Source organism: Typha latifolia, chromosome 8 (genome assembly GCF_019914945.1).
Source record: "Typha latifolia isolate L0001 chromosome 8, TyphaL0001v2, whole genome shotgun sequence".
Classification (NCBI taxonomy): domain Eukaryota; kingdom Viridiplantae; phylum Streptophyta; class Magnoliopsida; order Poales; family Typhaceae; genus Typha; species Typha latifolia.
The window spans coordinates 11,508,111-11,530,220 of record NC_133093.1 but is presented as its reverse complement, the minus strand read 5'-3'; the positions used below and the strand labels follow the sequence as shown (position 1 = coordinate 11,530,220).

The 22,110-nt window shown below is 36.9% G+C and overlaps 6 protein-coding genes across 6 annotated transcripts; 4 read left to right on the top strand and 2 right to left on the bottom strand.

Annotated features, from left to right (window-relative positions):
• Nucleotides 1-1,254: 1,254 nt before the first annotated feature.
• On the top strand, nt 1,255-4,101 carry LOC140793611 (chitin elicitor-binding protein). The gene is made up of 4 exons (XM_073145181.1): nt 1,255-2,080; nt 3,378-3,495; nt 3,600-3,790; nt 3,919-4,101. Exons 1-4 carry the CDS (start codon nt 1,318-1,320, stop codon nt 4,011-4,013), a joined length of 1,167 nt encoding a protein of 388 aa, XP_073001282.1. The 5' UTR covers nt 1,255-1,317; the 3' UTR covers nt 4,014-4,101.
• Nucleotides 4,102-4,678: 577 nt separating this feature from the next.
• On the top strand, nt 4,679-7,357 carry LOC140793608 (protein STRICTOSIDINE SYNTHASE-LIKE 6-like). The gene is made up of 4 exons (XM_073145176.1): nt 4,679-5,143; nt 5,893-6,200; nt 6,714-6,846; nt 6,946-7,357. Exons 1-4 carry the CDS (start codon nt 4,739-4,741, stop codon nt 7,198-7,200), a joined length of 1,101 nt encoding a protein of 366 aa, XP_073001277.1. The 5' UTR covers nt 4,679-4,738; the 3' UTR covers nt 7,201-7,357.
• Nucleotides 7,358-7,868: 511 nt separating this feature from the next.
• Nucleotides 7,869-11,021, top strand: LOC140793607 (protein STRICTOSIDINE SYNTHASE-LIKE 6-like). The gene is made up of 4 exons (XM_073145175.1): nt 7,869-8,381; nt 9,209-9,516; nt 10,361-10,493; nt 10,589-11,021. Exons 1-4 carry the CDS (start codon nt 7,944-7,946, stop codon nt 10,862-10,864), a joined length of 1,155 nt encoding a protein of 384 aa, XP_073001276.1. The 5' UTR covers nt 7,869-7,943; the 3' UTR covers nt 10,865-11,021.
• A 2,139-nt stretch (nt 11,022-13,160) lies between these two features.
• On the top strand, nt 13,161-15,179 carry LOC140793945 (protein STRICTOSIDINE SYNTHASE-LIKE 6-like). Its single transcript, XM_073145730.1, has 4 exons — nt 13,161-13,614; nt 13,790-14,097; nt 14,521-14,653; nt 14,747-15,179. The coding sequence occupies exons 1-4, from the start codon at nt 13,201-13,203 to the stop codon at nt 15,017-15,019; spliced, it is 1,128 nt and encodes a 375-aa protein (XP_073001831.1). The 5' UTR covers nt 13,161-13,200; the 3' UTR covers nt 15,020-15,179.
• Nucleotides 15,180-15,418: 239 nt separating this feature from the next.
• Nucleotides 15,419-17,371, bottom strand: LOC140794373 (butanoate--CoA ligase AAE1-like). The gene is made up of 2 exons (XM_073146385.1): nt 17,165-17,371; nt 15,419-16,870 (listed from the first exon to the last, which is right to left on the bottom strand). The coding sequence occupies exons 1-2, from the start codon at nt 17,360-17,362 to the stop codon at nt 15,419-15,421; spliced, it is 1,650 nt and encodes a 549-aa protein (XP_073002486.1). The 5' UTR covers nt 17,363-17,371.
• Nucleotides 17,372-19,196: 1,825 nt separating this feature from the next.
• On the bottom strand, nt 19,197-21,649 carry LOC140794466 (butanoate--CoA ligase AAE1-like). Its single transcript, XM_073146504.1, has 2 exons — nt 21,338-21,649; nt 19,197-20,817 (listed from the first exon to the last, which is right to left on the bottom strand). The coding sequence occupies exons 1-2, from the start codon at nt 21,533-21,535 to the stop codon at nt 19,348-19,350; spliced, it is 1,668 nt and encodes a 555-aa protein (XP_073002605.1). The 5' UTR covers nt 21,536-21,649; the 3' UTR covers nt 19,197-19,347.
• Between the last annotated feature and the right edge of the window lie 461 nt (nt 21,650-22,110).

The window sequence follows — 22,110 nt, the reverse complement described above, 5'->3', positions numbered from 1 at the left end:
TGTAAGTATTATATTTAAATTAAAATTGTTAGTTTTTTTTACTTATTTATAGGTTGAATTTAAAAATATATATTTAAAATAAAGTTGTAGAAAATTAGATAAGCTTCTCAACGTATTCATAATAATAACAATTAAATTGAAATAACAAAAATAAGACAAATATATATATATATTAAAAAGATTATTTAATTCTCTATAATTTTATTTTTAATGAGTAGCTTTAAATTCAATATGATTGGTCAAATATAGTAAAATAATAATAATTATATGGTATAACTACAAAAGAATAAACTAAATTTAGATCTAATGCAGTGAGTAATGTATATTTATATATATATATATATATATATTTTTTTTTTTTCTTTTTTGTTAACTCAATCTTATCTAGATCTGGGAGAGAAGTTCTAGGCCATGGATTTTTGGGTTTGACATTTAAGAGGCCAGCCCAAATTAACTTTAGTTCTTCTTAGATTTTTAGAGTGGTGGCCTTCTTTTTAGCTTGGACAAAGCCCAAGTTTAAATTCCTAGAGGCTAGCCCAGTTGCAAGTGGAAAATGGAGAAATTTTCTAAGTACCACCCTATGGTTTAGTGCTTTTGTTATTAACACCAGTCTTTTGAACTATTTTTAATACACCCCTTCCTTGTGTTAATAATTTTCACATTCTTGGTTTGACTAACTGCCCTTAATCTTAGACTTAGACTATAGTTTGTTCTTTAATTCCCCTCAGATAATTTCTAACTTAACCCCGTAGTAACTAAATATATTAAAATATTCTTGAGGAAAATTAGAAGTTTCTGAAGAACTTTAGATTTTGTAATGCTGTTTTGGTTAAGAATATTTTAAAAATCAAACGGAAAAAAGAGGTCAGAATGTTTTAGGTATTTAAAATAAATAAGATTTAGTATCCTAATGACATGTTTATATTAAGATACTATTTTGTTATAGAGATGTTAATTTAAATTAACTTAAGATATGATATAAAAATTATATTAAAAAAAGAGTGGAATCGCATATAGCTCAAAAATAAGATCCACAGTAACATCCTACTTAAAAGGGTTTGGATTATAAAATAAAATAAAAACTCAGGGACGACGTAGGGTGTTATTTGAGTGAAAATTATAATTTACACTTTTTAAACTCGAGGTGCAGAGGCTAATTATAAATCTATGGTATTTTTATTTAATTTTATTATATCCACAGATAAGGAGAAAACCTCATTTAGCGTAAGGTCACAATAATAACCTGTGCTTTCTTATCAACATAATACAGATGTATCCCGAACTCTGGTCCACCTCACACGCTTCTTCTCTCCCATTATGCCGCACCCACCAATCCATTCCCCACGAGGACCACACGGGTCAACCAGTCAACTCGCACCATCCACACTTAAAAACAAGACACCGCCCTCTCGACGACCAGAGAGTCCCAAAATGAGGTCTCTCTTCTCTGCCGCCTTCTCCTTCTCCCTCTTCCTCCTCCTCAGCTCGGCGCAGGCGGTCAACTTCACCTGCAACTCCACTTCCACCGCCACGTGCCAGGGCCTGGTCTCCTACCTGGCGGTCAACTCCACCACCTACGCCGCCATCCAATCCCTCTTCCAGGTCACATCCCTCTCCTCCCTCCTCGGCGCCAACGACCTCCCTCTCTCCACCTCCGCGAACCGGACCGTCTCGTCCGGCTCCACCGTTCGGATCCCGTTCCCGTGCAAGTGCTCCAACGGAACCGGAAAATCCGACAAGGTGCCGGTCTACACGGTCAAGCCCGGCGACACTCTCGACGCGATCGCGCGGAACAAGTACGAAGAATTCGTGACCTTCCAGGAGATCGCGGACGTTAATGGCATACCCAACCCTAATACGATCGACATAGGGCAAAAGGTGTGGATCCCACTTCCGTGTAGCTGCGATCCGGTCGGAGGAGAGGCGAAGGTGCATCTGGGGTACGTGGTGGCCTCCGGGAACTCCGTAGCTGGGATCGCCGAGGAATTCGGTTTGGCCGACGAGACGCTCTTGAAAATTAACAGGATCGCCGATCCGACGAAATTGCTCGCCGGTGCTATTCTTGATGTGCCCCTGCGCGGTATGACCTTTTTACCCTTCAATTTTTTTTATTTCACATCGTATATTTATTTCGTATTTCACTTTACACTAATCTCATATCGACCCTCGCTATTTTCATTAAATCCTACAATACGCCCTATTTGGGTGTTTGTTTCAAATTGACATACATAAGGATTGGTTAGGATGGTTTTTAGTATTTTGTTAAAGTTACAGGGGTTAAATAAAAAATTGTAAAAAAAAAAGGAATATGATTAGGTCTAAATTTAGTTCAGCCCATGTTTTATTTATGTCATTTTATTCATAATATATTTAAACTAAAACTGTTACTTCTTTTATTATATTTGATCATTCTGTCAATTTTATTTAAATTTACTGATTAGAAATAAAGTTGTAAATAATTTTTTCAACGCATCACATAATAAAAATATAATAAATATATTGAACATATGTATATTTCTTAATATTTTTATTAATTAGGTATTATTTTAAATGCATGGAAAATTTTATCCAATTATTTATAATTTTACTTTTAAGAAGTATTTTAAGTGCTATGATCAAATATAAAAGAATAAATAATAATTTTAGTTTAAATATAAATATAAGGAAACGACTTGTAAAATGTGACTTATCATATCAAGTTGGGTGTCAAATGAAAAATAAATACTTTTATGTTGGGTTGGGGAGAGAGATATTAACTTATTAAGTGCAAGTGGAAAGCAAACCATTAATGTTGTTCTTCTATTTAGTTTTTCTACTTTGACTTTTACGTCTCCAGCAGTGCAAAAAGTTGACTAAGACTTGAATAATCTTGTACTAGGTTTAAACTTTATATTAAAGTTTAAAGCTCTTTCATCGAAGTGCATAGGATTTGATTCTTTCTCGTTTCCTTCTCTCTGACTTTTATGAGGAAGTGATGGGAAGTATGCACATTGTGCAATTAGTCTTGAATGCTATTGATTCCCAGTTGGATAACTTACTTTCCCACTTATTTCTCTATACATATCAAAGCAAGTTGATAAGAAGTGCTCCACTTTGAGACTAAATAAATCTGGAAACATATCAGAATTGAGTAATGAGAATATCATACAATTTCAGCCAATTATGAGGTAAGTATTAAATTATCAAGTATATAAAAGAAATAAAAAATAAGTCTGCCTACATCTTTCAACTTTACTTCCTGGGTCGCAGTTGCGTATAAAGAATGGTTTAGAACTTTAGACTTTGTTCTATATTTCTCCTTTCACATTAATTTGCTTCAGGAGATGATGTAGATAGAATTGAGAGCAGTAACATTTCTTGGTACTTTGGTATTACAGTTTGTTCATCCTCCATTAACAACACTTCAGCAGACTACGGCTTAACCCTCCCAAATGGCAGCTATGCACTCACTGCTGATGACTGCATCCTCTGCAGCTGCAGTTCAAGCTCATACCAGTGAGTGTTTCCAAAAATCTCACCTTTGATATGATTAACTTATACTTCTTAGTTCTGGCTTGTTACATGGTTAAACTAACATTAGTACTGATAAATTGAATCAGATTAAATTGCAGCTTAAATCAAGCCAAGAGTTCCTCTACTTGCAATGCACCAAAATGCAGAGGGAATTTGTCTCTTGGTGACACATCCACCTCTGGTTGTGAAGTTACTACTTGTGCCTATACTGGCTATACTAATACCACTGGATTAAACATCCTTGCCATGGCTGTCACCAATCAAACCAAGTGCTCGAGTTAGTGTTTATTACATTAATCCTAGAACTCCCATTTTATTCTCTTTTATTATTTCTAGCATATTTGATTAGGAAAACAAGAGATCTTAACTTTCTTTCTTTTCTTTTCTTTTTCTTTTGATCAACAGATGGAGGATTGAGAGCGTCAGGATTGATCGAATCCATTTGGAGGATATCTTTCATCTTTATTCACATGATTTTGATTTGGGTTTGCTTTGTTTGATGTGAGGACTAGCTCTTTTCTGTTCTCCCCTAATAAGGATTAAGTTTGGTAATAAAAGCCACATTTAGGTGGCCCTTTTGCAATTTAAGATTGCACTATTGACTTGTTTTTGATACAAGAATCGACTTCATTGCAGAACGATCAAATTTAATTATCTAGTTAATTGATTTGAAACTATGTGAATAGTTGCTCTATCAAATAACATAGTTTGCTCTTAAACACCATTTCCCTTCAGGCTGCAAGAAGAAGTTTTGGGAAATTTAATAGAAACACCTCGGGTTTTTGCCCATATTATCAAAGTATTTTTAACGTATTACTAAGTTATATAGAAATCGAGCTCTTATATGTCCAATCAATAATAATTAAAAGATAAGGTGCTTTTAGTAATTTCCCGTAAATAGAAAGGGACATGTACGGGTACTCCAACGGAGGCCCCCTGGTTCTGTTGCCCTCCAATTTATTATTAAGAGCTACCAGTAACAGACATAAAATATAATAATTAAATAGACCCCCGAGGCTTAACAAAATAAAATTCTTATTATTTTTCAGACGTAATTAAAGTTTGGTGGTGCTTCTTAGTCTCATTATTTTACTAATTTAGTTTCTATTAGGAATAGTTACAACTATCGCAGTTTTCTATATATATATATATATATATATATATTTAAGAATCGCTCAAGTTTAGGCAAACATCTTCTTGAATTACCGAAACTATTTTCTACGTAATGGCTGATCGAAATCCTTGGCCTTCTCTTAGGCTTCTTCTGCTCCTCCTTACACCCGTTGTGCTCTCTATCATACTCTACAAGCCCCGAGACTTCGAGGCGGCGCCGCTCCCCGGCGACTACCCCTTCTCGGCTTCCCTGGCCGTGCCGCTCCGGCACGGCCGGGTTCTCGCCGCAGCCGAGAGGTTCGGGGAGGGAGTCCTCGTCGGCCCAGAGGACTTGGCTTATGATGGCGAGAGTGGCTATCTCTACACTGGTTGCTCTGATGGTTGGATTAGGAGAGTTAGGTTAGTCGGTGATGAGGACGACGAGCTCAAAGCGGAGGATTGGGTCCGAGTCCGCGGCCGGCCGCTGGGGATTGCGTTCGCGCCGGATCGTAGCCTAATCGTTGCGGATGCTTACGAGGTAATTGATTCATTTATTGGGGTGGTTTGTGTAAATATCAATATATCATCCCTGCTCCTGAGTAGGATAGATCTTGTCTTTGTTTGAGTGGGTGGAGCCGGATAAAGAAAGATTCTCACGCAATGTTTTGTTTTTAGAGCAATCATTGGATACTATCCGATTAGTTATTAAAATATATTTTTTAATAAATTATGGAGTATGCAAGATTTATCGATAAATAAATTAGATTTTTTTAAAAAAATATTACTTATTTTTATAATTATTTCCTTAATAATAAGAGTATTGATTTCTACTAAATTATTATTATTTTATATTTTATAAAAAAAATTAGATAGTTAAGAGAGATAAATAAAATATAACTAATTTACTCTTATAATTTAAAAATAATTGATACTTTCGATTAATTTTATTTAATATTAATTTTAATAGTTCTATTAGAGAGAGAAATTAATAATTCTTATTAAATTATGTATCTTATTCTTATTATCTTTCAGTTTTTTACTTTTAATATCTTAAAATATTTGAGTTCATTTTAGTATAACAACAGTGAACATAACAGAACTTATTTTGTTGTTTTAATAAAGGCAAAATATATTATTTTTCTTAATAAATTTTCCTATAATTGTAAGACTAATATATAGTAGATGACATATTAAAAGGGAAAACTTTTAATATTGCATAATTTACACCCATATTAAGATTACATGAATGTAAATTTTGCGAAATAATTTGCAAGTTTGGGTCAGCAGGGGTTACTTAAAGTGAAGCCAGACAAGGAGGTGGAGCTCTTAACCGATGAGGCCGAGGGCCTAAAATTTAAACTAACGGACGGCGTTGATGTTGCCTCGGACGGTGTGATCTACTTCACCGATGCGTCGTACAAGTACGACCTCGAGATTCACATACTGGATCTCCTCGAGGGTAGGCCCCACGGTAGATTGATGAGCTTTGATCCGTCCACAAATCGGACGGCTGTGCTGGCTCGTGATCTCTACTTCGCTAATGGTGTATCTCTCGCACCTGATCAAGACTCTCTAATCTTCTGTGAGAGCGTGCTGTAAGTTGTCAATTAGCCATGAAATCATGTCAAGTTTAGGAATTCACCCCCTAAATTTCCAGTATTTATATATTTAACCCCATCTTTTTGGACTTTATTCCCAAAAAAAATATTCCATCATAATCAAACCTGACTTATTTACTTAAGATGTATTAGTTTCACAGATATTGGAGAGTTGAGTACCACTGTCAAATATTATCTAAGTAAGATTTAACTTGATAATATTTGATTTGATTTTACAAAGTGTAGATCATATAAGTTTTAATTCAAGCTAGATTCATATCAAGCTTAGTTAAATAAGCTTAAAATGAGTTTGAATTGAAATTAATTAAATTTTTTCTTGGAGAATACAATTCAAACTACGAGCTTAAAATATAAGGTGTGAATTATAAATTTTATGCAAGTAGAATGATAAATGGACCCATGATTAACCCTTTTAGCTCGTAAGAAAAACACCACGATTAACTTCTTAAGCTGCACTGGATTTATTAATTGCTCTATTCATTGATGCAGAAGAAGATGCAGGAGATACCACATTCGAGGTGAAAAAAGAGGAACAATTGATAAATTCATCGAGAATTTGCCTGGATTTCCTGATAACATTCACTATGACAAGGAAGGCCAATACTGGATAGGATTACCCGTGGTATTTATTTTTATCCTAAATATACGCCTCAAAATACTTAACTAAAACCAAAAGTAGATAAAAATTATTAACTTCCTCGCCTTTCCATTTCCATTGCAGGGGAGGACTCTTTCTTGGGATATAATGTGTAAATACCCCATTCTTCGCAAAATCTTATTTATTCTACAGAAATTTGTTACAGTTCCTCACAATTTGGGGGACTCAGGAGGTCTAAGTGTGGCACTGGATGGGAAGCCAATCACTCTCTATACTGACCCAGATTTGATTTTTGCTACTGGTTGGCTCAAAATTGGGAGATATTTATACTATGCCTCACTCCATAAGGATTATATTACCAGGATTGATCTCACTTAATATGTAGCAGAAGAGAAGTGAAGTCCTACAAACTATCAAGTGAGTTCAATGCCAGAAATCTTATCTTTTTATTTGTTAATTCTCATGTTATGGAATGTAGACTTCTTTGTGTAATGTTTTACTTGAATGGGGGAATAAATGATTTTGTTAATATGTACATACATATCATATGTCTGGCATTTGGTTTTCAATTTGAGTAAAATATAAATATGATATGCAGATATCTAGATCGGTTTACATGTATAACCTAGAACTTAAAACAGTGATAATTTATAGCATAATATAATGAAGCTTTATTATTATTATTATTATTATTATTATTATTTATTTTGACAGGACGACATGGCCGTATAAAACCATCCATTCTTTTGAATATAGAATTCTACCTGTTTCGTTTTAGCCCATTTTGACTATTGGAGTGGATAAAGGATTCACAACTAGGAGCAAAAAAATCTTGTGTCTTTGTTTGACTTAATTTCCCATATCAATATGGTTTATTCTTTCTAAGATATTATAGATATAAAACTAAATGCGATCCAACTAATTTAAAATTTAATTAAAGCACATAACTAATAATATATTATGTTACATTAAAAAAAAAATATTGAGCCGAGTCTAGCTCGGCGGCTCACGAGCCTCGAACCCTATTAATATCATCCCCTAGTTTCCATATACTATTCAAGAAGTACTGAAGTCCACGCACACATCTTCTTGAACCAACCACCAAAGCTATCCTCCATCCAATGGCTGATCCAAATCCAAATCGGAATCCTTCTCGGCCCAAGATCATCCAATGGCCTTCTCTTAGGCTTCTTCTGCTCCTCCTTACCCCCGTTGTGCTCTCTATCATACTCTACAAACCCCGAGACTTCGAGGCGGCGCCGCTCCCCGGCGACTACCCCTTCTCGGCTTCCCTGGCCGTGCCGGAGAGGCACGGCCGGGTTCTCGCCGCCGCCGAGAGGTTAGGGGAGGGAGTCCTCCTCGGCCCAGAGGACTTGGCTTATGATGGCGAGAGCGGCTATCTCTACACCGGTTGCTATGATGGTTGGATTAGGAGAATTAGGTTAATCGGTGACGAGGACGGCGAGCTCCCAGTGGAGGATTGGGTTCGGGTCCGTGGCCGGCCGCTGGGGATTGCGTTCTCGCCGGATCGTAGCCTAATCGTTGCGGATGCTTACGAGGTAATTGATTCATTTAGTTTTGGGGGACTAATTTGATTAATTTTTGGGGTGGTTTGTGTAAATATTATCCCTACTCCTGAGTACGATGGAACCTGTGCTTCTGGATCGCATCTTCGTTTGGGCGGAGCCGATACCGACGCAACGTTGTCTTTATTAGCATTTTACACTTTGGACTTATATTCAATATTATTTTACCTAACTACAGTTAGTTTTTCTATTAGACAAACACATACGATTTTGATCTGGTTTTTGTTTAATTCGTATTTTTATCTGACTACTAAATTTTATAAAAATTTAGATTTAATAATACTTATTATATAGTTGACGTAATTTATAAAAAATAATAAAAAAAGAAAACATATGTTTTTTTAAGAGAAATAATTATAATTATAATCATATTTCAATTGAAACAATCTTTTCATCATTTTTGACCGATATACATTTGGAGATAAATTTGTACATAATTGAATAATTTTTTTTTAAATACATTAAAAAATAATATTAATTAAATTTCAAATGATATATATAATTTTATGATATATTTGTCATTTTAGATCTGATAAGTATTATTTAAATGCGTCGAAAAGTTTATTAAATTATCTACTTATCTTTAGATTCTACCGATAGATTAGTTAAATATAATAAACAATAATAATATAATTATAAAGAGGTAAAAATAATACAAATAAGACTATAAGAGAGTAGCAAACTTAGAAGTAAAATATAATTTCCCGTAGTAAAACTTTTAATAGTGCATAAATTACACCCATATCAAAATTGCAATGAATGTAATTTTTGCAATAATTTGCCAATTTTGGTTGCCCCAGGGGTTACTTAAAGTGAAGCCAGACAAGGAGGTGGAGCTTTTAACCAATGAAGCTGAAGGCCTAAAGTTCAAATTAACGGACGGTGTTGATGTTTCCTCGGATGGCGTGATCTACTTCACAGATGCATCATACAAGTACAACCTCGAGATTCACATGCTGGACATCCTGGAGGCTAGGCCCCACGGGAGATTGATGAGCTTCGATCCATCCACTAATCGGACGGCTGTGCTGGCTCGTGATCTCTACTTCGCTAATGGTGTATCTCTCGCGCCTGATCAAGACTCTCTAATCTTCTGTGAGACCGTGCTGTAAGTTCTCAGTTAGCCATGAAATCATGTCAAGTTTAGGAATTCACACCTGCATTTCCAGTATTTATATTTTAAGCCCCATCTTTTTGGATTTTATTCTAAATATTACCTAAATGTTAACCAATTTGTCACAAAGATACCTATAGTAGGATATTCCATCATATTCAAACTTGATTTTTTTAAAGAGAGATTAGTTTCAGATAGATTGGAGAGAGTATATGCAGTACGACTTCAAAATAATTATACGTATAAATAAAAAATTAATTATATATGCATATATAGTAAATAAAATTTAACTTGTTTACATATTTAATTTGATTTTACAAAGTGTAGAACATATAAGATTTAATTTAAGCTAGTTTTAAGCTAGATTCATATCAAGCTTGGTTCGAGATTGATTTAGTTTTGATTTAAAATAAGCTTGAATTTGTTTTATCAAGTGACTCAAAATAGATTCGAGTTCCATTTAAGTTCAACATAAACTTGAAATGAGCTCGAATTAAAATTAATCAATTCAATCTCAATCTCAATCTTTTAGCTTAGGCTCAAAATTAATTTCCAACCATTAAACAGTGGTCGACTAGATCAAGCTCAGCTTGATTGTACATTTGCACACCTAATTTTTAGAAGACCTTACGTCGTAATCTTCCATTGATACCTTTTCTGTTAGCCATGATTTACAGAAACTTATTTTTTATAAAGAATAAAGTTTAAAATATGGGCTTGAAATATAGATAGTCGAAATGTAGAGTGTGAATTGTAAATTTCTATATAGATAGAATGATAAATGCATCTATGATTAACTCTATGATTAATTTTTCAATTGTTATATTCATCACTGCAGAAGAAGATGCAGACGATATCATATTCGAGGTGAAAAAAGAGGAACAATTGACAAATTTATTGAGAATTTACCTGGATTTCCCGATAACATCCGCTATGACAACGAAGGCCATTATTGGATAGCATTATCCGCGGTATTTATTCATCCTAAATATACATCTCAAAACACTTACGTAAAACCAAGTAGATAAAAATTATTAACTTCCTTGCCTTTCCATTTCCATTGCAGGGGAGGACTATTTCTTGGGATATAATGTATAAATACCCCATTATTCGCAAAATCTTATTTATTCTAGAGAAATTTGTTACAGTTCCTCACAATTTGAGGGACTCTGGAGGGCTTAGTGTGACACTAGAGGGGAAGCCACTCACTCTTTATACTGACCCTGATTTGATTCTTGCTACTGGTTGGCTCAAAATTGGGAGATATTTATACTATGGCTCACTCCATAAGGATTATCTTAGCAGGATTGATCTCACTCAATATGTAGCAGAAGAGAAGTGAAGTCCTACAAACTATCAAGTGAGTTCAATGCCAGAGATCTTACTCTTATTAGTTAATCCTCACACTGTGGAATGTAGACTTCTTTGTGTAATATTTTACTTGAATGGGAGAATAAATGATGTTGTTTATATACGATATGCGGAGTTGTTCATATGTATTTCATTTTGTCTGGCATTTGGTTTTCAAGTCAAATTTCTCGTCGAAAAGCCACAGATAAGGTTAGTACAACTCATGTGTCAATTTCTTATCTTAGATTCTATTTGTTGGCCATTTTATTAATAAAATAATTATAGTGTTTTGTGTTGTAGAGGTAGGTTTGTTGGTGGGAATAGAGTTTTAGATTGGATAAGGATATTTTGGTAATGTTCTTAGTATAATTTTTTTTTGTTGTTGCAAATCAATGCTCTTTTCATAGTTAGCGTAAGGGTTTGCTTAAATTTAGTTAATGGATCTAGCAATAGAGTGTACTCTAGAAATATTCGGTAAAATATAGAACACGACTAATTTTTTATTCAGATATTGCCATATAAAATTATTCATTCTTTGAATATAGAAATATCTGCATTTAGCACCCAAAATTTTCACTTATACATCTTCCGTTTAAATCGAGCTCTATATTTTTACCGAATATTTATAGAAAATACTTTGCCTTTAGTTCTATTAAATATATTTAACTAAACTCCTATATTAAGTTAATTATACTAAAAAACTTACTAAAATATTCTTATATCTTATTCAACCCAAAATATATTACTCAACTTAAAATACATGATCCATTACCTTACCTCAACTAAGAGAAAGAAAAAAATATATGAATATTATCAACATTTTAGAAAAGAATGAAATCTGCTTAAATATTTTATGGCAAGGTAGCATATTTTCTACAAATACTTGGTAAAATATAGAGCTCCTTATAATTAAAATTATAAGGTGTAAACTATAAATAGGTGAAAAAACAGTGTGTTAGATATAAATTTTCCTTAAATATAAAATAGCTAACTCCATTTGTGATTAGACGGCAAATATATAAATAGAATTAATTATTTCTCAGGCTTAAATCAGAGCATACTGCATACATCATCTGATATAGAGACACTATTATACAAAATATTAAGCAATTAAGACCATATATGAATATTTTATGTTGGCACATGTTGTACCAAGAACTATTTTCAATGCATTTCAATAGATACTCGGTCACTTGTAATTTTAAACACTCTCTTTTCTTTCCGCTTTCAAGGTGCCAGGTTCGTCAGGCCCTAGAAAAGCTGCAAAGAAGTTTCCTATGGTCTGGAGCGGAAGAGGAAAAGCAGGATGATATTCATATCTTACTTTCATGGAGGACTTGCGGAACGAAAATGCCGAGAGGCACCGAAAAGACAACGAGGCGAGTCCTCATCAGCCGGGGCCCGGGGAGAGAAGAGGAAGTCTTCAGTCAGTGGTGGATTCTTATAATATAGCCCCTTCGTTCATCAACTGGGTCTGGGGACGAGAGAGAGCTCCATCTGTTGATAAAAAAGAGAGAAGATGTTTTCATACGAAAAAGGTATTGAACCTCATCAGCTCCACCTAATGCAATTGAATAACGCGTGACTTCGTCTAATGGTTTAAAGAAAAAAGAAAAAAAGAGAGGGGAAGATGTAATTCCATAAAGATTAGTTGGTTATTGCTTTCGGGGTATCGTGTCCAGTTGCTCCAATGATTGAAATATTATATTATTTTCTAAAAAAATATTATATGCGTATTGTGATCATTTTATAGGAAACTTGGCTCTATTATCTAAATAAATCATATTGTTATAAAATTAATAAAATTGAATAAAATCCATTCAATCTTGTTTGGAATTACACAGGAACTCATTTCATTATGTCTTTTTTTTTTCATGAGCTTCAATAAGAATACAAAGGATTAATAGTAAATTTTGAGATTTAGAAAAGCTAACTTAAGTGGAATTTAGGGTAAGAAGATTAAGAGTTGTTATAGCTAAACTATTGAAGAAAAATGATAAATGATAAATGAAACAATTAAAGAAACAAAAAAGAAATCAATTATAAAAATAAACTATAAAATACAGAAAAGAAGAAAACTAAATAAAAAGCTAGTTACCAATTTACCCTTATACACTATTCAAAATAACTAATATGTCCTTATTTTATATTGTATAAAGTAATTTTACGTAGGGACAATATGATAGGTGACATGGAAATTAACCAACATTATCTTCTTATCCAAGATAATAGTTATTCTTAAAAAAAGCCCTGTGGCTAATGACTTACCAAAGTCTTGTTAAATAGATAAACCCACGCCGCCAAGACTAATCAATCACTCCACACCTAATGGCTGGTCGAAAACCTTCTCCTCCTCCCTACTCCCTTTTTTGCAAGTCCGGAGTCTTATGTCTTCTTCTATTCCTTACGCCCATCGTGCTCTCTTTTGTGATCCACAAAACCCGATTCTTCGGCTCCGGCGACTACCTCTTCTCGGTTTCTGGAACCAGGCCGCTCCGGCGCCGGCTTCTCCAGGCATCGGAGAGGATAGGGAAGGGACTCCGCGGCCCAATGAACTTGGCTTATGATGGTGAGACTGGTTATCTCTACATTGGTTGCTGTGATAGTTGGATTAGGAGAGTTGGACTAGTCGGTGATGAGAACGACGAGCACAGAGTGGAGGATTGGGTTCGAGTCGGCGGCGAGCCGCGGGGGATTGCGCTCGCGCCGGATCGTAGCCTAATCGTTGCGGATGCTTACGAGGTAATTGATTCGTCTTAAATTTTTATTTTTATTTTTTGTTGGGGGGGAGGGGGGGGGTAAATTTGATTAATTTTTAGGGTGGTTTGTGTAATTATTCTTCCTCCGACTCTTGAGCAGTGTATATTTTTGTGGGTAGAAGAAGATTATGTTGTTGGATTAATATTGTTGTTAACAGGGATTACTTAAGGTGATGCCAGATAAGACGATAAAGCTACTAACGTATGAGGCTGAGGGCGTAGCATTCGCACTAACCTCAGCCGTAGATGTTGCCTCGGATGGTGTGATATACTTCATCGATGGGGCCACAACGAACGACGCCGTGAGTGACGTTCTAAAAATCCTCCTGGCCAAGCCCCAGGGAAGATTGATGAGCTTTGATCCATCTACGAATCGGACGGTTGTGCTAGCTCGTGATCTTTGTTATGTTAATGCTCTAACGCTCTCATCTGATCAAAATTCTCTAATCTTCTGTGAGGTCATTCTGTAAGTTCTCAATTTGACATCGATTAGCCATGAAATTATGGTACACATATAATTTTATTTATAAATTCACATCCTTTCTTTTTAGTATTTATATTTTCGAGATTCGTATTTTTCTGTAGAATTCTGGCAGAAAGATATTCGAAGTAGGATATTCATCAAACTTAAATGTGATAGGAGAGGGTACTTGTAGAAAATTTATTTATCAGCATACTCTTCTGTCATTGTGATTAACTTCTTAAGAAATTTAGAAAGGATAGGGTGTTTTATGCATATTTTTCCTTTATTTTAAAGTAGATATGTTTATAATTATGAGACTTTGTTTGACAGTAACGCATTAAGCAAAAGCTATAAGCAGGAAACCATGATTAACTAGTTAAGTTGCACTCAGTTCTTTTAACTGCTCTATTCATTAATTTAATGCAGAAGGAGATGCAGAAGATACCATATTCGAGGTGAAAACAGAGGAAAAATTGACAAATTTATCGAGAAATTGCCTGGATTTCCCTATAGCATTAGCTATGAACAGGAAGGCCATTACTGGATAGGCCTATCCTGGGTACTTAAATTCATCCCACATATACACCTCAAAAGCTTAAGTAAACAAAGTAGATAAATTATTAACATCCTTGCCTTTATATTTCCATCGCAGGGGAGGACTTGTTATCAGCAGCTACAGTATGAATACCCCATTCTTAGGAAAATTGCATATATTCTCAACGAATTTGGTGCACTCCCTGATTATTTGAGCCAGTTCGAAGGACTAAGTGTGACATTAGAGGGGACGCCACTCCATATTTATACTGCCCGTGAATTGCTTAACGGTACTAGTTGGCTCAAAATTGGGAAATACTTATATTATAGCTCATGGTGTAAGAATTATATTAGCAGGGTTGATCTCACTCAATATGTAGCAGAAGAGTGAAATCCTACAACTATCTAGTGAGTTCAATGCCACAGATCTTACACTAATTTGTAAAATCCTCATGTCGGGGAATGTAGACTTCTTCTTTACGTAATGTTTTACTTGAACTGTAGAATAAACGATCTTGTCAATATGTGATATGCAAAGTTGCTCACCTTAATATATTGCATATACGAAAGCATTTGGTTTTCAAGTCAAGTTTCTACTCTTCCTGCGGAGGAACTTCTAAGTTCTAACCATCAACACTCGAAAAAGAAAAGGCTACAGATAAGCTTAAGAAAAGCTTAATTGCTTTATAAATGAGATTATCAGATTAATGAGACACATGTTTCCTAAGAAGCAGATAAGCGCATCAATGTAAACCTATAAAGAAGCATGCATCTTTAAGAGTTTATTGGTTCACAAATCCTTGGCCTTCGCCTTCTCCCTAAGAACAAATTTCTGAGTCTTTCCAGTTGAAGTCTTTGGGAGGTCCTCAAAGATTACCGTTCGAGGCGCCATGTAATGAGGAAGCCTAGATCGACAGAAGTCTATAATATCCTCTGCAGTGGCATTAGCACCATTCTTGAGCTTAACAAATGCGCAAGGTGTCTCTCCCCAGTCATCGTCTGGTCTTCCTACCACGGCTGCTTCAAGCACTGCCGGATGACTAAAAATCACAGCCTCCACCTCAATTGTGCTTATCTTTTCTCCACCGCCCGGTATTATAATGATGTCTTTAGAACGATCCTTTATCTCTATGTATAAATCCGCATGCTTGACTCCAAGGTCCCCTGTTCGAAACCATCCGCCAGCCATGGCTTCTTCTGTGGCACCCAAGTTCTTATAGTAGCCACTCGTTACGGTGTTGCCTCTAAACATCACCTCCCCGATTGTGCTGCCATCAGCTGGAACGCTCTTCATAGTGACTGGATCTTTGATGTCGACCTCCTCCATTCCGATATGGCGAAGACCATGGCGGGCTTTTAGCTTCGCCCTTTCGTCGAGAGGCAACGAGTCCCATTCAGGCATCCATGCGCAGACCGTTGCCGGGCCGTAAGTCTCAGTGAGGCCATATGCATGGGTTACGTGAAAGCCAAGCTCCTCCATCTTAGACATGACGTGAGGCGGCGGAGGCGCAGCGCCAGTCATGACGCCGACCTTCCATGGGAGCGGTTTCCGTTCTGTGATCGGAGAGTTAATGATCATGTTGAGGACCGTCGGTGCGCCGCCCAGGTGAGTTACCTTGTGAAGGGCAATGCTATCAAATATAACCTTTGCTGTTGCATTTCTGATGCAGATGTTGGTACCACCCTGAGCTGCCATCCCCCAAGCAAGACACCAGCCATTGCAATGGAACATGGGCACAGTCCAAAGGTAGACTGGCATGGTAGTGATGTCGTTGAAAAGAATGGTGGCAATGGCATTTAGATATGCTCCTCTGTGACTGTAGATGACTCCTTTTGGTCTGGATGTAGTGCCTGAGGTATAACTCAGTGAGATAGGGTCACATTCATCCAAGGGCCATCTGATCTCAAACTGAGGAGGACTAGTGCTAAGAAGAGTCTCATATTCCAGTACATGTGAAGCGTCTGGACTTGAAATTTTCCGGCCGAAGTCGTCGGAATCTGAGATTACGATCAAAAGAGGCGTGGCGGCGGCTACCGAATCCGAGACAAGTTCCAGAGCTTCTTGGGCAATTTTAAGAAAGTGGGATTCAACAAAGAGAACTTTAGCTTCACACTGTTTCAGTAGAACCGAAACCATAGCTGAATCATAGCGAGTGTTGAGTGCCGAAAGAACTGCACCAGTCATAGGGACACTAAAATGGAGTTCATACATAGCTGGGACATTTGCAGAAAGAACTGCCACCTGAATGCAAAGCATAAAACCATACATAGCTAAGAGAAATGCCAAAAGGCAAATTTCACAGATTATAAATTGTTAGGTCCCTCATCTAACAACTTAAATTTTTGATTAAAAAATCCATAATACCAGAAACATTCCAAACAGGATTGAGCAAAACACCTAAATATCACCACAATAAACACGACAGGAGTAATGAAAAGCCCTTATAGAACGATAATATAAGAAATAAAAAATAAAAAATCACAGATAGCCGAATTTAATATTCGATGCTTTGGATCGGAGAGAGGAGTAGCTTACGACATCGCCGGGAGTGATCCCGAGTTGGGCGAGAGCGGAAGCCATCCTGATGCAGCGATCACGAGTCTCTCTCCAAGTATACTTCTTGTCGCCATAGACGACGGCGGTGCGGTCGGCGTAGACTACGGCGGCGCGCTCGAGGAAGCTCAGAGGGGATAAGGGCACGTAGTTGGCGGAGCAACGCACCGATCCCTCCATGAATGGACGGAAGCTTCTTCCTTTTCTTCGATTCCACCTCCTTGTCGATGGCGAGTTGGTGGAGTGGAGGAATGGAAGACGGAAGTCCGAGGAAGTGCCTTTATATAGTTGGCCGCAGCGGGAGGTTTTTCTTTTTAACAAAACAAAAAAAGTTCGCAGAGACTTACTGCATCCGCCTACGTGGCAGCTTATTATTTTCCGCAATAAATTTTCCAAATTTTTTTTTTCTATTCGGTATCTAAATTTTGTCTTTTCGAGTGTATCTAAATTTTGTCTTTTCCAGTGTATCTAAAATTTGTCTTTTCGAGTGTATCTAAATTTTGTCTTTTTAAATATTTTTTTAATAAAAAATTAATTAAGATGTAAACTAAATTTTGCGGTTATAAAAAACCCTATTGAGATCAGAGGCACAAAACTATAAAAATATCATCTATGTGTGTCAGGCGGAGAGAGGTTTATCGACCAGTTAGAAATCCTATTAGTCTCACGAAAAATATAATTTTTTTTAAAGTTTTAATATTTTTATAGCATTAGAAGAAGAATATTCGAGGGCTGGTTAGCCCAATCAATATATTAACCAAAAGCAAGGAATTGATTTCAATTTACATCTTATCAGCAGCAATTTGATTAATTACAGAATGGGAATCCAGCATAGGCAATTGCCGAAGCTTCGCCAACAAGTGTAATACTATATTTTGCACAACAATTACCTACAAGAAGAGGACCGTCATTAGTTTGCGTAGAAATAAAATCCGTTCCTCCCAAATCCAGTGGTCAAAGGAAGGAACCAATTAACTTTTATCCAATTCAGGTGCAGACTTTTCCAGTATTTAGGTAAAGAAGAATCTTATATTGACTAAATTTAGGTCATTTTAGTTCAGTGGTTAGAGGTGTAAATTATGGTCGAGCTCTCATCAAGCTGAATTGAAAATAATTTCGAACGTAATTATAGAGTCAGGCTTGAATTGAAAGAATTTGAGCCAATTTTGATTTAGTTTCGATCTCCAGTCAAGTTTAAATTTAAATTAAACTTAATTAAGCTTGAATTGAATCATGTATGAAATAAGGTATGACTTAAGGGAGCCTTTAGATGTTGATCTACAGATTCATATTAGTCAGTCATATATATTTTTTAGCCTTATGAACCGGAGTTTGATCGAGTTGGCTCATGGTCAACCCCTGCTCTATAGATTAAGGGATTTTAGAGAGTTTGTTGACAGCCCTGAGAGTGAGGAATCACTAAACAGGCATGCTTTTGGATACCCATCAGGACCACCTTGGCCTCACGGAAGCCATGACTGCTTAACAGCAGATACTCTGTAAATACCCCATTCTTCTCAAAACTGGATATATTCTACACAAGGTTGTTGGACTCTCTGTTATTATTTGAGTGGTGATTTAGAAGGGCTGTCTGACATTAGAAGGGATGCCGCTCAATCTTTGTACTGCTGATGAATTTCTTAACGGTATTGGCTGGATTAAAATTGGGAAATATTTATTTTATAGATCTCACGGTAACTTTGATCTTGGAAATCTTACTCTTATTTGTTATTCGTCATGTTGGGGAATGTAGACTTCTTAGTGTGGTTTGTTGCTTGAATGGATCTATGGGAGAATAAATGAGCTTGTTAATATATCATATGTTAAGCATTTGGTTTTCAAGTAAAGCTCTGCTTGATAAATGAGATTATCGGATTAGTCAGACTCATGTTTTGTGAGTAGAATTAAGTGCCAGAAAGCAAATTTCAGGACATGATTACTACTGCATCAGAATAAGACAACCAGATTATCTGAACAAAGACTGCGAATTACCACAAAAGATAGAAGATGAAGCTTCACAAACTGCAGCAATTGATCTGCTAGAATCTCACCGAAAGGATAATTTATTGGTTGTAAAATAATTACTGAAGATGGAAAATTTTAGCACAGCATATTTCCATATCATCGAAAATGCTTATATCAATGAAAACCTACAAAGAAGCATCTTAGAGTCTGCTCCCACCTTTCCTAGAAAGGCTTCCCAAAGCCTTGGCCTTCTCCCGAAGAACAAATTTCTGGGTCTTGCCAGTTGAAGTCTTAGGAAGGTCCTCAAAGATTACTGTTCGAGGCGCCATGTAATGAGGCAACCTAGCTCGACAGAAGCCTATAATATCCTCTACAGTAGCATTAGCACCATCCTTGAGCTTAATAAATGCACAAGGTGTCTCTCCCCAGTGTTCGTCTGGTCTTCCGACCACAGCTGCTTCAAGCACTGCTGGATGACTAAAAAGCACAGACTCCACCTCAATTGTGCTTATATTTTCGCCACCTGATATAATGATGTCTTTAGAACGATCCTTTATCTGTATGTATAAATCTGCTTGCCTGACTCCAAGGTCCCCTGATCGAAACCATCCGCCAGCCATGGCTTCTTCTGTGGCACTCAAATCCTTATAGTAGCCACTCATCACAGTATTGCCTCGAAGCATCACCTCCCCCATTGTCCTGCCATCAGCTGGAACGCTCTGCATAGTGACTGGATCTTTGATGTCTATTTCCTCCATTCCAATATGGTGAAGACCTTGACGGGCTTTTAGCTTCGCCCTTTCATTGAGAGGCAACGAGTCCCATTCAGGCATCCATGTGCAGACTGTTGCGGGGCCGTAAGTCTCAGTGAGACCATATGCATGGGTCATGTGAAAACCAAGCTCCTCCATCTTAGACATGACATGAGGAGGTGGAGGCGCAGCGCCAGTCATGACGCCAACCTTCCATGGAAGTGGTTTCCGTTCTGCGATTGGAGCGTTAATGATCATGTTGAGGACCGTTGGTGCACCACCCATGTGAGTTACCTTGTGAAAGGCAATGCTATCGAATACAACTTTTGCTGTTACATTTCTGATGCAGATATTGGTACCTCCCTGAGCTGCCATCCCCCAAGCAAGACACCAGCCATTGCAATGGAACATGGGCACAGTCCAAAGGTAGACTGGCATGGTAGTGATGTCATTGAAAAGAATGGTGGCAATGGCATTTAGGTATGCACCTCTGTGACTGTAGATGACTCCTTTTGGTCTGGATGTAGTGCCTGAGGTATAGTTAATTGAGATAGGGTCACATTCATCCAAGGGCCATTTGATCTCAAACTGAGGAGAACTACTCTTAAGAAGAGTCTCATATTCCAAAACATGTGAAGTGGCTGGACTTGATGTTTTGTGGAAGGGCTCGTTGGAATCTGAGATTATGATCAAAAGAGGCATGGCGGCTTTCGAAGCCAAGAGAAGTTTCACAGCTTCTTGGGCAATTTTAAGAAAGTGGGATTCAACAAAGAGAACTTTAGCTTCACAGTGCTTCAGTAGAACTGAAACCATAGCTGCATCATGGCGAGTGTTGAGTGTGCAAAGAACTGCACCAGTCATAGGGACACCAAAATGTAATTCATACATAGCTGGGACATTTGCAGAAAGAACTGCCACCTGAATGCCAAGCATAAATCATACATAGCTATGAATATATATATTAAATTATACATTAAATGCAAAAAGCCAGAGAAATGCCAAAAAAACAAATTTACAGATTATATATTATATGATCTGAATCAACTTATAAATCTTTGGTCCCTTATTTTTGGGTCTATATGAGTTGGTTTTAGGGCCGATTCATTTATTCTGGAGGCCAAACCGTATCTAGCCCCAAATAATATAGGTAGGTGGTCCACAAACTAAAGGGGGACCCAAGAAGGAAAATTTCTTAGACCAGTATGCTGATGAAAATGAAATCCATGACCAGAAACAATCAACATTATATCCAAAAGTAACAAATTAAAGCAAATACCTAAACATCACCACAATAAACACCACAAGCAGAGTAATTAAAAGCCCAAAATTGCAAACAACAAGCTAAAATTTCCTTATAGAAATATTAAGAAATCAAAAGGAAAAATAACAGATAACCAAATTTAATATTCGATGCTTTGGATCGTAGAGAGTAACTTACGATATCGCCACGGGTGATCCCAAGATGGGCGAGAGAGGAAGCTATCCTGAGGCAGCGATCGCGAGTCCCTCTCCAAGTATACTTCTTGTCGCCATAGACTACGGCCGTGCGGTCGGCGTAGACTACGGCGGCGCGCTCGAGGAAGCTTAGAGGCGACAAGGGCACGTAGTTGGCGGAGCAACGCACCGATCCTTCCATGGATGGATGGAAGCCTTCTCCTTGGCTTCGGTTCCTCTCTTCGATGGCGAGTGGTGGAATTGTGGAGGAAGGAGAAGGGAAGAGGAGGAGGTAGAGGGTGAGGATGAGGACGAGGAAGAGAGAGGAAGTGCCTTTATATATGGCGTAGTGGGAGGTTCCGATATAGGAAACTACTGAATCCTCCTACGTGGCAGCTAATTGTGGTGCACGGGACATGGATGTATTGGTTTCCTGCGGTTGAGGATGCGGTCAATCTCAGACGACAGAAGTAAAATTTCCACTAAGCTAAAAATTTTCCACAATCTCAGCAAATTAATGATAATCCCTTTGTCCGGCTCATATCTAATCTTTCAACTCATAAATGATAAAAAAAAACTAATTAATGATAAAATCTTCTCAAAAAAAAAAGCTAACTAATGATAAATATATATATATATATATATATATATATATATATAAAATCTCAGCTAACTTAGAATCGAAAGAGAAAAGAAACAGCCACAGCTAATTTATTTTTCTCTCTCCTATTTCCTCCAATACTTCTAGAAGTTATTTCCTACATCTGCTGCCAAAAT